At 45.2% G+C, this 14,636-nt stretch overlaps 2 protein-coding genes across 2 annotated transcripts; one reads left to right on the forward strand and one right to left on the reverse strand.

Moving 5' to 3' along the window:
* Window positions 1-293: 293 nt before the first annotated feature.
* On the forward strand, window positions 294-2,617 carry LOC135812176 (uncharacterized). Its single transcript, XM_065325498.1, has 2 exons — window positions 294-930; window positions 1,771-2,617. Exons 1-2 carry the CDS (start codon window positions 363-365, stop codon window positions 2,220-2,222), a joined length of 1,020 nt encoding a protein of 339 aa, XP_065181570.1. The 5' UTR covers window positions 294-362; the 3' UTR covers window positions 2,223-2,617.
* A 2,731-nt stretch (window positions 2,618-5,348) lies between these two features.
* Window positions 5,349-13,242, reverse strand: LOC135812181 (uncharacterized). Its single transcript, XM_065325502.1, has 7 exons — window positions 12,921-13,242; window positions 10,819-10,906; window positions 9,129-9,253; window positions 8,069-8,150; window positions 7,524-7,702; window positions 6,916-7,042; window positions 5,349-6,230 (listed from the first exon to the last, which is right to left on the reverse strand). The coding sequence occupies exons 1-7, from the start codon at window positions 13,130-13,132 to the stop codon at window positions 6,156-6,158; spliced, it is 888 nt and encodes a 295-aa protein (XP_065181574.1). The 5' UTR covers window positions 13,133-13,242; the 3' UTR covers window positions 5,349-6,155.
* Between the last annotated feature and the right edge of the window lie 1,394 nt (window positions 13,243-14,636).

The following is a 14,636-nucleotide window of genomic DNA, read 5'->3' on the forward strand; positions in this document are numbered from 1 at the left end:
ACAGCAGGTCTACAGAACTCTTACAGAGCTGTCTCGTGATATCCAACGAACAGCGTGCTAGTAGAGTCTACGTGCTGGTGCGTGGTGTATTTTGCAGAAGGAAATCGTCCCGTCTGTCAGTCGGTGGAGGGGACGCAGTCCCTGTTGACAATGACCTCAACAGCTGTTAGGCATGCTATCAGCGTGTCGCATCCTTGTACTTGTACTTGTACTAAGGACTTGCTGAAGATGCATAAACATCCATGCTTGTACTTTTGAGCAAAATTCGATCAGTGCGAGAGTACACAAAACAGAACGTGATATCTTCGCGATTCCGTCCAAACCCACCGAGACGATGCGAGGATCGAGAGAGTCTGGCTGTGATGGTATACTATAAAGTCGAATGCAGCCGAACACAAACATCACTATTGTCGTTCACGCGAGTTCGTAGAGTTCTGAACATTCTCGTCAGTGGGCTTCCTCTCCAAACATCAGTCGTTAAATCAGTTTTCCTTCGTTATTCGTGCAGTCAGCTCTCCTCTGAAAACATGGAGTGTAACCCCAGGTTGAAATGTGAGATCGAAGATGTGTTGGATCAGGATTGCACTACCCAATGGTTTCCACTGGGCATGAAACCCTTCCATCGCTGGACTATGCAGCGAACCGAACACTTCAGAGGCAAAATGCGGCAGGCTTATCGCTTAGTGATATATGGTCAAAGACAATTGCCGGCCGTCCCAGAAAGCGACGTGGACGAGAAGCAGTTTGAACCAGTTAATCCCGCACGTCAGCCGGTGAATGTGGCAGAAGGCTTCGAGTGCCCGGACGGGCAAGTGACGCCTAAGACGATGAGATTGGTTTACCCAATGGACAGTATGGAGATAGATGTTCGGTACCAAGAGGTGACGTCAGAAGGAAGGCCGACCGAGTACTGGTTAATAGTCCCTGAAGGTAAGCAGTGCTAAGAAAGTAGACACCCTGCATAATTAGGTATAATATAATACATGTATAAATAAAAGGGGGCTAGTGTGGGCAGGCATCAGTATAATGACGGCTTTCTGCCTAGTTATTACGCATTTTTAACAAAATAGTTTATAGGAAAGAAAAAGGAGCAAGCATCTACAAGTTACGCTGTAGCTATAACAAATTATGCTATGACTAAACAAACAGCTCATGAGATAACATTGCAGTTTTTGTTCCATGGTCCTTTTTCTTTCCTATACATTCATCCTTGGCTTTCCCTCCGAGTCAAATACTTGCACAAAAAAATGTCTACTGTTGCCGACATTGAGATCCGTTTAGAAGTCTTGCGGCCATATGGGGGCGCTGGCTGTGCAACCTTGGGCACTCCTGGTCCATTTGTATAGTGTTACAGTCAGGGAGTCGTAAAATACGTATTTTACGACTCCCTGGTTACAGTGTGTGTGATTGCGCTAAGCAAGTAAAGGCGACGGCCTATCGGATTTCAATATCCACAGGTTCAGTGGGTGACAGCTAGGCATAACTCGTATCATTGTGTCCCTATCATTGATAAAATTGCAGAAACAACTGCGAAAGAGTTACTTCAAGACTTACCTCTTGAAACATGCTAACTGTGGGCACAAGTTATGCGATCGAGTTCACATACTAAACCAGATTTTGAACAGTCAGACGTGCACAATCTAGCACAAAATTGACGATTTCCATGTTACCATTTTTTTCCTTCGCTCACCATCTGCGTTCTCAAGATTTACGGGCAGTACTAATGCCAGAGTTCATTCTTCTTCTTTCTATGTATTGCCTTGTATCCAGACCCTAACACGAGTCCGCTTCCCGAGTGTCTCTTCACCATATACATGTTACCACAAGCCGTGGATGGTGAAATCCCGAACACTGTCGACGGCCTGGGTCTGGTCCTACTACAAGTCACTCCGAAAGAGCCTGGTGATAACAATCCCCAGCAGCTATTCGTTCAGCAGCGTCGTACCCAAGAGGGGATCGCAATGGTCACGGATGTTGTGCTGACAAAATCCTCCCTTGAAGTGGCCTCCACCCAAGACGATCTGCTGTGGCTTTGGGATAATCAAAGCTCTTTCAACGGAGAGTTCTACAACACGTTCCGACCGTACGGCTGCCGAGGCAATCCACCGTGCTTTCTCTGCGTGCCATGTGACGGTGGAAATGCACGACTAAGCATCGCCCAGGATACTGAAGATTTGACTGGACTCAAGTTGAAGTACTTCAAATTCTGGTCGTCATCTTAAGCCTGTCTGGCTCGAACACTAGGACTTCTGTGTTAGCAATATCCGGACTTTGCAGAGGACTGTAGATGCCAGCAATGTCTATGTAATCTGTTTACTAAATTAGTGCCTTGACTCTGCATTTGAGAGATTGACACTTTATCTGTATCACCTACATTGCATTTCTTTTGGGTAGCTTAGCTGTTGCCGTTGACGATAGTTCAAGCCATCATAATGCCTCAAAGAGATGGACATTTTATTGTAATACTGTACACCTGTTGTCTGTGGTTCCTGAGGCTCAAGATATTTTAAATTACCAATCGTCCTTGACCTTTCAATACGCATACTGTTTACCCGAATTTGTTTTTTGTCATGCGTGCCTCATGGATTGATATTTCTAACAATATGATTTTAATCGATGGTCCCTCGCGTGCAAGGAACTTGATGCTTGTGAACAAAGTTACTCGTTCTCGGGTCAACATTGAAATTCTTGTTCGGCGGTGATGGATCTACATATCCTTGTTATTTGGAAGAAAAAGAGATGTTCAGCTGCACGATATTTATAACGTTATCCAAAATTTCAGTTAAACCCTGGCGTAAAACTCTCAATTTCCACGGGGTTGCCAGCATGTCACTCGCGTTGTTTTCCAACATGGGAGCCAAATAACGCAAGCTGAGCAGTCGCCGCACGTCAAAAATAACGTGCAGCTTAAAAATGCATTGTAAACTAATGTGTCCCATTGTGCATCAATGAGTTGCTTGAAGAGATGGTACCCCCCCCCCCCTCCCTGAGGCTTTCCCCAAATCGGCCGGCCGAAAAATTCCCCCGAAAAAGAGACTTATCGAAAAATCGCTAAGCTTTTCGGCGATTTTTGGAGTGTGCCTTTGAGAATCGCTGAAAATCTACCGAACTCTGTTGCAAAGTGCGTTTACGAACGTATGATGTTGCTGCAGGCATGAGCTGCATGACCGCTCGGGCTCTCTGTTTCATGACTTGTAGTACTAGCACGTTGAGGTCGTGTCTCTCTTGGGTCCTTTGACTTCCAAACATTAGCCATTAGGAAGATCGTAAAAACCAAATCGGCGGCCGAAAAATTCGCCGAAAATGAGACTAATCGAAAAATCGCTGAGCTTTTAGCCGGTTTTGGAGGTTTCTTTTGAGAATCGCCGAAATTCTACCTAATCTTCCAATGTTTGAAGAAGGGCTGAGGCTTCCCGAATTCTTTTCACATCTTCCAATGTCTCACAAATTTGGAAGCCAATATTCCCACAATTCTTGTAGCCGATTTTTCAATATAATTATTCGAATTTTGCTGCCGATTTTCGAACAATCAGCTGATTTTGCAGCCGAATTAGATGTATTTTTGAGCCGGGCGAAGAGCCGAATAGGAGAAAAATGGGCCGATTTGGGGAAGGTCTACTCCCTCCCCACCCCCCCCCCCCCTCCTCTCTCCCGATTAAATATCACTCCGCCTCGCACTTTCCAGACACTGCAATCTGGATTCGAAACCCACTTGAGTAGCGCTTCCAGACGCAGCCTGCAAGGTTCACAAATACGGTTGAGGCCGTGTTGGATTGAAAATCCCAACGCCTCCTTCACATTGTAGTTGTGTGTTTTCAAAACCATGATGACTTTCTATTCTCTTCAGCTAAGAGGACGGGGTTAATAGTGTACGATTCAAGTGTTTCGTTATGAAGAGAGCCCTTTGATGTTGTTAAATTCGATCAGAATATCAGCCCGAATCAGCCCGAACCGTAGGGACTGAGACGAAGGTTTCCCGAAAATTCCGACAGATGTTGTGAAAGGGAGTGTCTACATACGTGGTGATATCGTGACCAGGACAAACATACAATATGGTACTCCTTTATGTCATTTGAGTGGCAAACATGGAGAAATGTGTACTGAGATATTCCAAAAGCCCTGATATGGCATCCAACTCAGTGACAAAAGTGATAATTTATTGACTTCTGGTTAGGCAAAGCCCGATTTTGCCAGTGAAGTTGCGATATTTTCCCCCAAATTTGGTTGATACTCTTTGTTTTCGTAGCTATTGAGAGTTGCAGCATGATGGCCAAGAAACCCGTTCAATTGTTCTGTATTTCGGACCACGGTGGCTCTGATCTCTACATCAAGGAATCCTACAAGCCCGGGTTTGCTTGACTCCATGTCACACCGTAGATCGGAGATATACTCACACGATCAGTACTGTACATGTATGAACTGTCCAAAAAAATGGGCTTTGGCTCGATTTTGGTGCGGGAGGGCCGGGAATCTGAATCTTTTTGGTCTCGCCTAAAGAGCCTAACATATTTACTAGGGCTCAAACGGTCACGGTTTTACCCCTGACGGTTAACTGCTAAGCTAACGGTCGGTTAACCGGTTATAACCTATCAGCCACGGCAATCCTGCGGACTCTTTTTTAACCGTGTATTTGACTATACTCATTCAAAAAATGTACCCTATTCAGTACAACGCACACTTGTACATTCTCTTGCATGCTCATTCATACATACTCTCACACCAAGAGACCAGATATGACCGAGTTGACAGCCCAGAGATTGCGTACGCGTGCGACAGCCCGCGAAAGTGCACACTTTGCAACGACCTGATACTTCAAAAATTGACTGAAAAGTTACTGCGTAACCGTTATCTTTATCGGTTAACCGTTAATTCTTCGTAACCGGTCTGCAACCGGTTAATCGGACTAATCGTTTGAGCCCTAATATTTACTAGAACTCAGTGTACAGCTTATCTACACTGATACCTCGTTTGTCCCGGCAGTCGGGGACTGGGTACTGCCCGTAACTTTGAAATGTCCGTATCTCCGAATCACACACATTTAGATGTGGAACGGCCACATGACGTCAGTATTCCACAAAAGGCGATAAAAGCCATGTAATATTTCCACTGAAAATAGTCCAAAGGGTGCCCAGTGGACCGAGTACAGGCCACTTTTAAAAGTTAGGTGTCTGGATAGCCCAAGTATGAGTGGACTTCAGTACCTGCAATTCAATTTTTTCACACTTTTTGTAAGCCTGCAATTCAACTGGAATCTGTACGCAACTGCACAGACGCCAAATGACAGTACTGGCTTTCAGGTGATGTGCTCTGTAATAATTCTGGATTGGCGCCACAGCAGCTCATTCCACTACTTTTGCCAAATGCAGAAGCGATTGCAATATTGAACATGTGTGCGGGTAATACTGACTCGATAAAACAATTCTTCGTGAATTTATCAGAATAGGGAAATGAAGGTAAAAATGATTTGAAGTTTTTTTTTGGTTTGGGGTAGAAAATCATGTTAATCCATTGTGCTATTTTGCCCGTAAACGAGGCCGGCAACCAGTAAAAAAAGAAGAAGAAAAAAGAAATGAAGTTTTAAAAAGAATATTACAGTAAATGTAATGGTAAACTTTAAATTCAGTGAAAATCATCATGCTCTATTCTGAATCTTCTGGATATACACTGAAAATATATAGGCATGGTTGTTGGATTAAAAAACATTCTCTTTCCAAGAGGTGCATTGCTCTAGGTTTGCTTCGAAACGGAGGCTAAATGTTCACAGTGGTATTTCTCAGAGTTACAGATGTTCTGTGTTGGGAATATCAGTCGAGCCACAAATCCACATCCCCCTCTCGGCCGGCCCACTCCCCTTAATTTTCATCAGAGTAGCAGGGATAACCCATTGCAGTGAGAATGCATTGCGGAGTGGGCATGGGACTCATAGTAAGGAGATGCCCAAGTTTCTCACTTATGTTTATGTACAATGTAGGTCCATTTTGGGACTAGTTCTAAATCTGCCAACTATCAAAATCCACTTCCACAAGGACGTGACATAATACTGGGGTGAATCCGCTTATCTACAGCTTCATATCCGTATAGAAGAGGTTGGTGCGACTTCGGCGAAAACACGTTTCCCTTCAGATTCGTATAATCGATGCTATTTCGATGTACGGTCACAGGCTATCATACGAACCCCGTGAGCCAGATTTCAATGCCTTCACCTTGGTGACAATGAACAGCGCACCTTCCTGGAACAATGCGAACAGCACGGGAGAAATAGAGATTAGGAAAATCCTTCACGACAGGGCACATTGCTGGGCAAAGCATCAAACTGCAGCTGCGAGTGCTCTTCATAGAACCGAAAATCAAACACAAACGAGGACAGTAGAACATCTATCCATATCGCCTGCTTAACCCTTGCATCGAGTGAAGAGTTCCGTTTCGAGGCCAAACTCATTCCATCCTGTGATATGAGCATCTATGAAAAGTTCTTAGACTAGAAGGTATCAGTTTTAGGTGATTTGAGGTTGTGTTCCACTGAAGTGTCCCTTTCTGTGAAGATTCTACTCAACCTAAGTAAATTCCTGCATGGTTTCTGGGTGGAACCTTTGACATGATCTTCGGGTGCTCCAGACAGAAGCCCCAAGTCAATCAGGTGTCTTGTTAGTCTGTGGGAAGCAGGACCTCCAATGTTCAGATTTCCGATCGGAAAAAAAATTTGACAAGAAGCCATTGCGTAGCAGACTTCATCCATACAATTTCCTTGTCAGTGGAGCATGACCTATTCACTGCACAGCAACTACACTTGGGTCTGCATCTTGTTATCATTGCCGGTTTCGAAAAATCGTTGCCATGCTCACAAGGAAGGAAATAGACTGGCAATACATTGCATTCACAGATACTGTATTTCCTACACGAGATTGTTCTTCTTACCTTCACAAGGACAGGGAGCCCTGTCCAGATCTGGTAGTTCGGCAAAGCCTCTTTTCCGCGTGCACCTCGCCGGAAGTACATGAATGCAATCCCACCCGCAGCATAGGAGATGACCGCCATTAGAACACTGCATGGGAGAGAGAGTGAACCAGTATGAATGGGAGAGAGTGTGAGTCGGGGGTAGCCCTTGGCGGATAATGCTCGAAAAGCAGTTAAATTGGCAGAACCATACAAAACTTATGGCAGGAAATTCTTCGAATTCTGCTCCATTTCTTTATCCACACACCAAACATGCATGAAACGTACCAGAAAAAGTACCGAATTCTGCCAATTTTTCTGCCGGCATTATCCATGAAGGCCTAGTCGGGGGGAGGGGGGGACACAGAATCCAATGACGATATCTCAGAGGATATCCTCTAGCGCAAATATTTGGGAGGATTGAAGAACCTTGTTGTGTATCCAAGGACTCAGCATAGTTGAGTGTGCAATTGTCCTGTATATTGTGTAGCATGTGTTTGTGCCAGTATAAAAAATAGGCTCTCGTTCTATCGCCTCAACTTGTCCGTAAACATTATAGATATTCATTCACCTCTAGCAATTTGGCTCACCAGATGTCCATTATCGTTCCTAGGCTGATAGAATTGTGCTCAGGCTGCCGGTGGTGCGAGGCGGTCGTCGGACCAGGTGGCGGCGGAGGCTGTGTTTTTGGCGGGGTTGTTTGTGGCGGGTTTGTTTGAGGCGGCGGTGGGACATGCAGACAGGCATACTTGGAATTGAGTGTCATTATCTGGACAGAGAACATTAAAATATAGTTGTTTGATTAGGTGGCGGAAAAGGAAACTAGAGTTTGTTGCATGTGATATACTTTCTACTACTTGCACAATATTTCGTGTAGCACCAAAAAGAACAAATGAAAACCAATATTGTCAAATCCATAATTGCAGTACCGTAAAAATTATGGTTTTTGGGTGGAAATAATTTCTGAAGGCTTCGTGCAAAATGAAAGTGGTGTTCAAGCATACATGCAGTGCACAAGGAATGCAGGCGTGCGTAGATACAGACAGAGCAAACAACCAATTGTCTCCAAGAGAGTCGATGTGTACACAGAATAACCGTACGCCACACTGTGGTCATTAGGCAAGAGAGTTCTTACATAGTGGCCTCTTGGACTTTCTCCATGTGCTGTAAAGTCGTGCTCCTTTGTAGGGTCACACTGAAAATTGATCACTCCAGTTCTGCCAAAAAAGAATTTCAGCAACAGGGGAGGAGAAGGGATAGCTCGGGAAAACGAACAAGTAAAAGCGGGAATCCTGGTAGGTGGTAATTTTGAAACACCAATATTATTTGGCTGCTTAGATACCCCCCCCCCCCCCCACCCCACACACACACCCAATGGATGGGGCTTGAAGATGGCGGAGCGTAGCTTTCGAAAAGGAAAACAAAAACGCTTATGTCAAGAGCAAACATAGGCTGTTATTGCTCCAAAGTTTCCTATACTGGCTTGCAGTTCTTTAGAAAAGCAGGAAAACATATTTTCTGTCCCCTCCTTCACCCCATCACAACCATTTTCCCTTCCCGCTCGGTCGATCTGTGCACAAGTGCATTTTCTGATGAAAAATGAAAGGAAGACTAAAAAAATGTGGAGAAGTGATGGACATGTTCTTGATTACTGTACAGCAGGAAATTTTCGGACGGAATTTATTTTCGTACGATTTCGTACACGGCCTCTTTTGTACTAAAATTAATTCCGTACTAAAATTTGTTCCTGTGAAGTTATGTACACTATGCATGCGCACTGCATGTGAACACAGTCATGCATTTAGCATGCAGCACTGTATGAAAATAAAATCCGTTCGAAAGGTCAAAATTCGGCTATGTCCGAAAACATTTCCGTCCCAAAATTTCCTGCTATACAGTATGTAGTACTGAACGACCTGAGGACACTAGGCGTTGTCCACAAAATCAATCAAACATGATTTCTGGCAAACCATTTTCCAAGTACTACAGGGAAGACGAAAAATACTTTAGAAGAGTAGTATAGCATTGCTAACCTGCTCTCGTAGAGCAAACATCCCCAGTTACGATCTTCGGATTGAGAGTCATTTCTTTCTTCAGCGCTTTCCCTTTATTCTTTTATTATTTCCTTGTATTGTGTTCCAAGTAATACATGGCTGGGAACTCAGCCCTGAAACGGATAGGTTGATCAACAGTACCTTGGCGTTTTGCCGAGCACATCTCCATTAGCGTAGGCTAGTGTCCCTTTTATTGGGTTTGTCCCAGTTACTGTGCACTGTACTCCAGTCTGCCTTCCTCCCACGTAGTCGCCACTCTGACAGACCTGGTCCAGGCAGCAGTAACACACAACCACGGGCGCACACACACAAACACACACACACGCCCACGCACACACACACACACACACACACACACAAACAAACACACACACACACACAAACATACGTCCACACACACACACACACACACACACACACACACACACACACACACACACACATTAGTTTCACTTCATTGGCTAGCTGTGATGTACTTTTTCTGTAGGATTTTGTAGTACTTTTAAGGGGGATTCTTGTGCTGGGTGCTATTTGCTCCCTTCATCCATGATAACAGAATATCGATATACAGCATACACTTCGAAAACCTGGAAACAAATATCAGCTAAAGTGTGTATTGGTTCAGGATCAGAGACGTAGCTGGTCCTTTTCCCAGGGGGTGCACTGCCACATCTGTGAAGGATGGCAGGTGCATGTCTAAAATGGTTTTTAGGTGCATGCCAAACCTAGGTCGTTATTTTGAAAGGGGGAGGGGTGCCCCCTGTGCCCCTTGCGGGCTAGGCGCCTGAGGAGATACATGCCTGAGGAGGCACATGTATTATAGAACTTCGTTTTGTTACAGAATCTACATTGCCAGGTGTGGCCTTGCCTTCTCATCATCACATCATTTCAAGAATGGCGCTTTGAAGTAGCCAGTGAATCACCACCGAGAGGCTATCGCAAACACCTACCTCTATAATCCACTGTATGTGAATAAGAGGATGAAAACAGAAATCGAACCTGCAAAAATGATAGAATGCAAAGAAGGGCGGCGTGGGGATATATTAACCCTTTGCTGTCCGACTATACATCTATCGAACACCGGTGTTCGATTCATTCGACATTTTCAAAGTATAGTAACTTGGGACAATTCTTGGTTTTGGAGAAAAGGAAATACGTGGGTTGAAGGGAAGACTCTCAGCTGAAGTCTCGAATAAATACCGAAGCGATGCGGTAAGCAGTTTGAGAGTTTAGACGCTTGTAACTTTCGTCATGGTCAATTGGCGCTCAGGGAGCGATGAGCGACTCAGAGGCCGAGATGTTCCCTGACAGCATCAGAAGTTGGCAGGGATACTCTCATTCAAAGTCAAACTAAGATTCCCATGATTCGCTGATTGTACTTGAGCTTAATGCGGGCAAGGAGAATGAAATGGCGGATAGAGCTCGATCGTGAGCGCAAGCCCCGCGCTGAAACGCCTTCGCTGGCTTGCAGCGCTGCTCGAGGACATCATTATGGATTCATAGTGTACCTCTCGTCCTGAGCCTTCCAGGGTGCTCGACATGATTGTAATTGTTCTAGGGACTCCAAAGCCTGGTTAAGTCCAATTCAAGGTTACATTTTATAGGATGTACATCTAATTCTCTGTACACATTTAGTGCGGCCGTAAAAGGTTACAAAGACACCCATGTTGAGAAACATGTGCAATTACACAGAAAAGACACTGCATGTACTTTATCTAACAATTTAGCATTGGCAGTATAGCAAGAAAGATACTGCAGAGTACCTATCTGTGTCACGTGGCTTTGGAGCAAATGTAAAAATGATTTGCGACTATGCAGAACAGTCACTAACCGCAACATCTGTTTTGCACTTTCCTTCCGTGAATGGCACACATGGGTTCCAGCTGTATGTCCAGGAGCCGCTTTTGTAGTCCTTGAAACTAGACAGGACGCAGATCAACACAGAATACGAGCATGAAAGCGCCTGCAGCAAAGTACTCCTGTCACTCCTCAACTCCTTTCAAAACACAGGCAAACGTTTCTTTTCCAAACCTAATGTAGTCAGAGTTGTGCTACAATTCGGCTTGAACTGGGTTTGAGGCCAGCATATCAGAGCATTTCTTTATGATGAAGTTCGGGAAAGCAAAACAGGGTTAGAAAGATAGTTTGTCCTGGGTTGATATCATTGTGTGCTCCTACACAAATGAGAACACCACTAGCATGTTATGCAATACCTCCTGAATACAGTCTACTTCGTGTATAACGACACTCGACGGAGCATTGGAAAAGTGTTCTATCTCGCGAAGTGTCCTGATACCCCCGAAGTCCCATTATGTATTACAGTTAGATGGGACTTTGCTCTGGGCATGGAAATTCTGTCGTTATTCGCGAATTGTCGTTATATCCACAGTCGTTATCAGTGAAGTTGACTGTATGTCATGTAATAGTGCCTGTTTATTCCATGATTGATTCTCTCCAAGAACTATTAAAGCAGAATCTCCAAGCTATGGGACATTGTGTAGTAACACTGAGAATGGTAGCAGAGGTGCTGGTGAGAGCAAGGCTATCCAATACGACTTGACATGTTGGCAAGTGGCTCCGCATGGTGTGTTCTATTTTTATTTTTATTTTTACTGGATACCACAGTACCATCAGATGCTGCACAGCGGGGGTGGTGGCATATTGGATGGAAGTGGGGGCGGGGCAAAAGTAACTCCTCCGACCAAAGGTCTCGGAATCATCGTTACTCCTGTGCGCCGATTCATAGGAGAAAAGAAACATGTGCATCCAAGAGGGGAGCACCGGCTTTGCAAACGATAATCGGGAGAATTTGAGATTGAGATAGGACAAAACAATAGTAAAAGCAGTGCACCGTAGAAAGATGGAGAGAACTGAAAATCGGATTTTAAGGCTGAGCGAAGGGGATCAAAGAGGGGTAGAAGGGAGCTGAAGTGCGGTCGGTATAATTAGGCTGGTGTGTTGGCTGCGATGGAGAGATCATAGCCTGTCTGTGGCCCACTTCCACTTGCGCCGCAAGTGGTCGTTGACATTTTTCTTGAACGTGTGCATACCTCTGCGAGAAGGGGGAGACTGCAGAAGGGTAGGTGGGAGCTGATTCCACGTTGCGATGAGGGAGTGGGGAAATGAGCGGAGCGTGTTGTTTCGTGACTGAGGAGGAAGAATCCTGGTGAGTTGTGATGGATGATGTGTTGCAGATCTGGTTGTCTCACGAGTAGACATGCGGCATTGCGGTGCGGCTGCTGATGGTGGCAGAGTGACTTTCACCATTTCCGAACCCTCCACAAAGTGCAGCTTGTATAGAAAGCAGAGCCCTGCTACCGTACGGCGAATGTCGAGGTTCGGGAGGTATGATCCATCTCCAATTATGTGCAGGGCACGGCGCTGGATGGCAGTGAGGCGGGCCAAGGTGGTGGGGGCTGCGCTCATCTACACCAGCATGCCATACTTTAACACAGGGCGGACAAAGCCACGGTACACGATTGCCCGGTGCTTTGGGTCTAGCACAGCGGATGCCTTAGTGTCCGGCGGATTCTGCCAGCAGAAAAATTGGCAGAATTCGGTACTTTTTCTGGTAAGGTTCATGCTTGTTTGGTATGTGGATAAAACAATGGAGCAGAATTCGAGGAACTGCCCCCCCCCCCCCATAAGGTTTGTATGGTTCTGCCAATTTCACTGCTTTTCGAGCAGAATCCGCCGGTCCCTATATTCTATTCATATGCATGCTAAATACCCACAGTTCCAGATCAGAATTGTGTCCGTACAGGAGTCCTCTGGCTAACCAGATATTATAGACCTTGTGATCGGAGCGAGTGAGCAGATTTTCGAAGACATTTTTTTATAGAATGATCTTTGCCGGTTTGTCATTCGATCAGCCTCCTGCACTTCAAGTTTTGAGTGTCGTCCTATATAATAGCAATATGTTATTGTACTTACAACGGAGTACCGTCCTTCTTGCTGAGTGGCGAAAAGTCCAAAGAGCCAGATTTATCCTCCAAATCACAGATGCACGTCGATCCCGACCGCATGTTGCACTTCACGTCGGCTGCGCGCGTCGCTAGCGCCGACAACACGACCATCGCGTAGTGCAGGCAAACGGAAAAGCGGACCTGCCACTTCGATCCGCCTTTCCCGCAATGGGCGTGCATTGTCGGTCCGTAACTGTGGAAGCCTCAGCTCACACTCACGGTTTAGTTCATCAATAAGAAAGGGTTCCTCAAACAGTCAAACGTGTGTTGTCCTATTTCACCCAGAATGAAAGAGCGTGGCAAGCTCAGTTTAGAAAATGATCTTAGACCAAACCATTGTGCTTTTGTTTACGACTTTTGTCCGCGTGCTCACGAGACCAGTCGCTGTCGATGCGTCTACCATCTACAAAGACTACAGGGCAGTGTCCAGTGTCGACATGTCATGACTGTAGTACACTAGTCTGTAGTGTCGTCCACACCAGACCTGCTAAGGCTGTATACATGTAGGCGTGTAGCACGATCTTGTCGACATGTCCCAACGCACTGCCCATGACCCACCTCCTGGCATCACGTGCATCATGATGCAGATACCGCGTACCGCTATCGGGATGCACCTTTGCGCTAGAAAAGCAAGGCAAAATTGTGCACGGGCGGTGACTGCGTCTGTGTTCAAGTGTGTTGTTGGGTGATGATTTGGATCCATCGGATAATGAAATTAAATCCACGAAGAACGGGCCGGGTGACCATTACGACAAGAGTATCGCATTCATTTGGTTGTGATGCAGCGTACTAGTAGGTCAATGTGTTAGCACTCAGGCTAAGGCGAATAATAATTACTGGAACTGCACTCCACGAAAGTTATTATTTACATTAGACTGTATTTTTTACAGCCATTTATCTCCTTTATTCCTGTTGTATACCGGTAATCACTGTCCGGCGTGTATGAACCGCCATAAAAAAATTAATAAAAAAATTAAAAAATCCACGAAAGTTGCTACATGTGGCTGTACCTGTAAACGTCTACAGCATTGTGCAAGCCAGTGCTGATGTTATACATGTAGATGCATGCGCAAGTGCACGGAGATAGTTCACGCCATCCGCGTACAGAGTGGAGTAACGATAATAAGAGGGTGAAAAAGTGTTTTAAATTAACTCCGAGTTTCACGGATCCTCATTATTATTGTTTGAACTAGACGTGCCTTTCGGTATTGAGCACTCTATTTGACAGCCTGGAACCTCCCTGTTGTACCTAGTGGAATATGATCGCTAAACTGGTAAAGGGTGCGGTGTCCTGGTTTCTTATCGTGTGATACGGGTCTGAACAAAAATTCATTCACAACGTGATATTGAGATTATGCCGGCAGAATAATGGGCAGAATTTGGTACTTGTCCCGGTAAGGTTCATGCATGTTTGGTATGTGGATAAAGAAATGGAGCAGAATTCGAGGAATTGCCCGCCATAAAGTTTGTATGGTTCTGCAATTTCACTGCTTTTCGAGCAGAATCTGCAACCTTTTCGAGCATAATCCGCCAGTGCCTACTCATGGGTGTGCAGTACAAGGTAAAGATGTAAACTGGAAAAGTAAAGAAAATGAATACTGACTGTCATCAGCAGGACTCGAACCAGGGACATTCGCTTGAGGCCCTCAATTCTCTAACCATTGAGTTATGGTGTAGCTGTCAT

This window comes from Sycon ciliatum, chromosome 3, assembly GCF_964019385.1.
Source record: "Sycon ciliatum chromosome 3, ocSycCili1.1, whole genome shotgun sequence".
Lineage (NCBI taxonomy): Eukaryota > Metazoa > Porifera > Calcarea > Leucosolenida > Sycettidae > Sycon > Sycon ciliatum.

Bases quoted from the DNA above. Each gene is read 5' to 3' on its own strand.
- LOC135812176 (XM_065325498.1), top strand. From the start codon at position 363: ATGGTATACTATAAAGTCGAATGCAGCCGAACACAAACATCACTATTG. The intron at 931-1,770 runs GTAAGCAGTGCT...CCTTGTATCCAG, and splicing joins CTGGTTAATAGTCCCTGAAG to ACCCTAACACGAGTCCGCTT.
- LOC135812181 (XM_065325502.1), bottom strand. From the start codon at position 13,132: ATGCACGCCCATTGCGGGAAAGGCGGATCGAAGTGGCAGGTCCGCTTT. The intron at 8,151-9,128 runs GTACTGTTGATC...CTTTTTTGGCAG, and splicing joins GTGCTCGGCAAAACGCCAAG to AACTGGAGTGATCAATTTTC. The intron at 7,043-7,523 runs GTGAGCCAAATT...TCTCCCATGCAG, and splicing joins GGAACGATAATGGACATCTG to TGTTCTAATGGCGGTCATCT.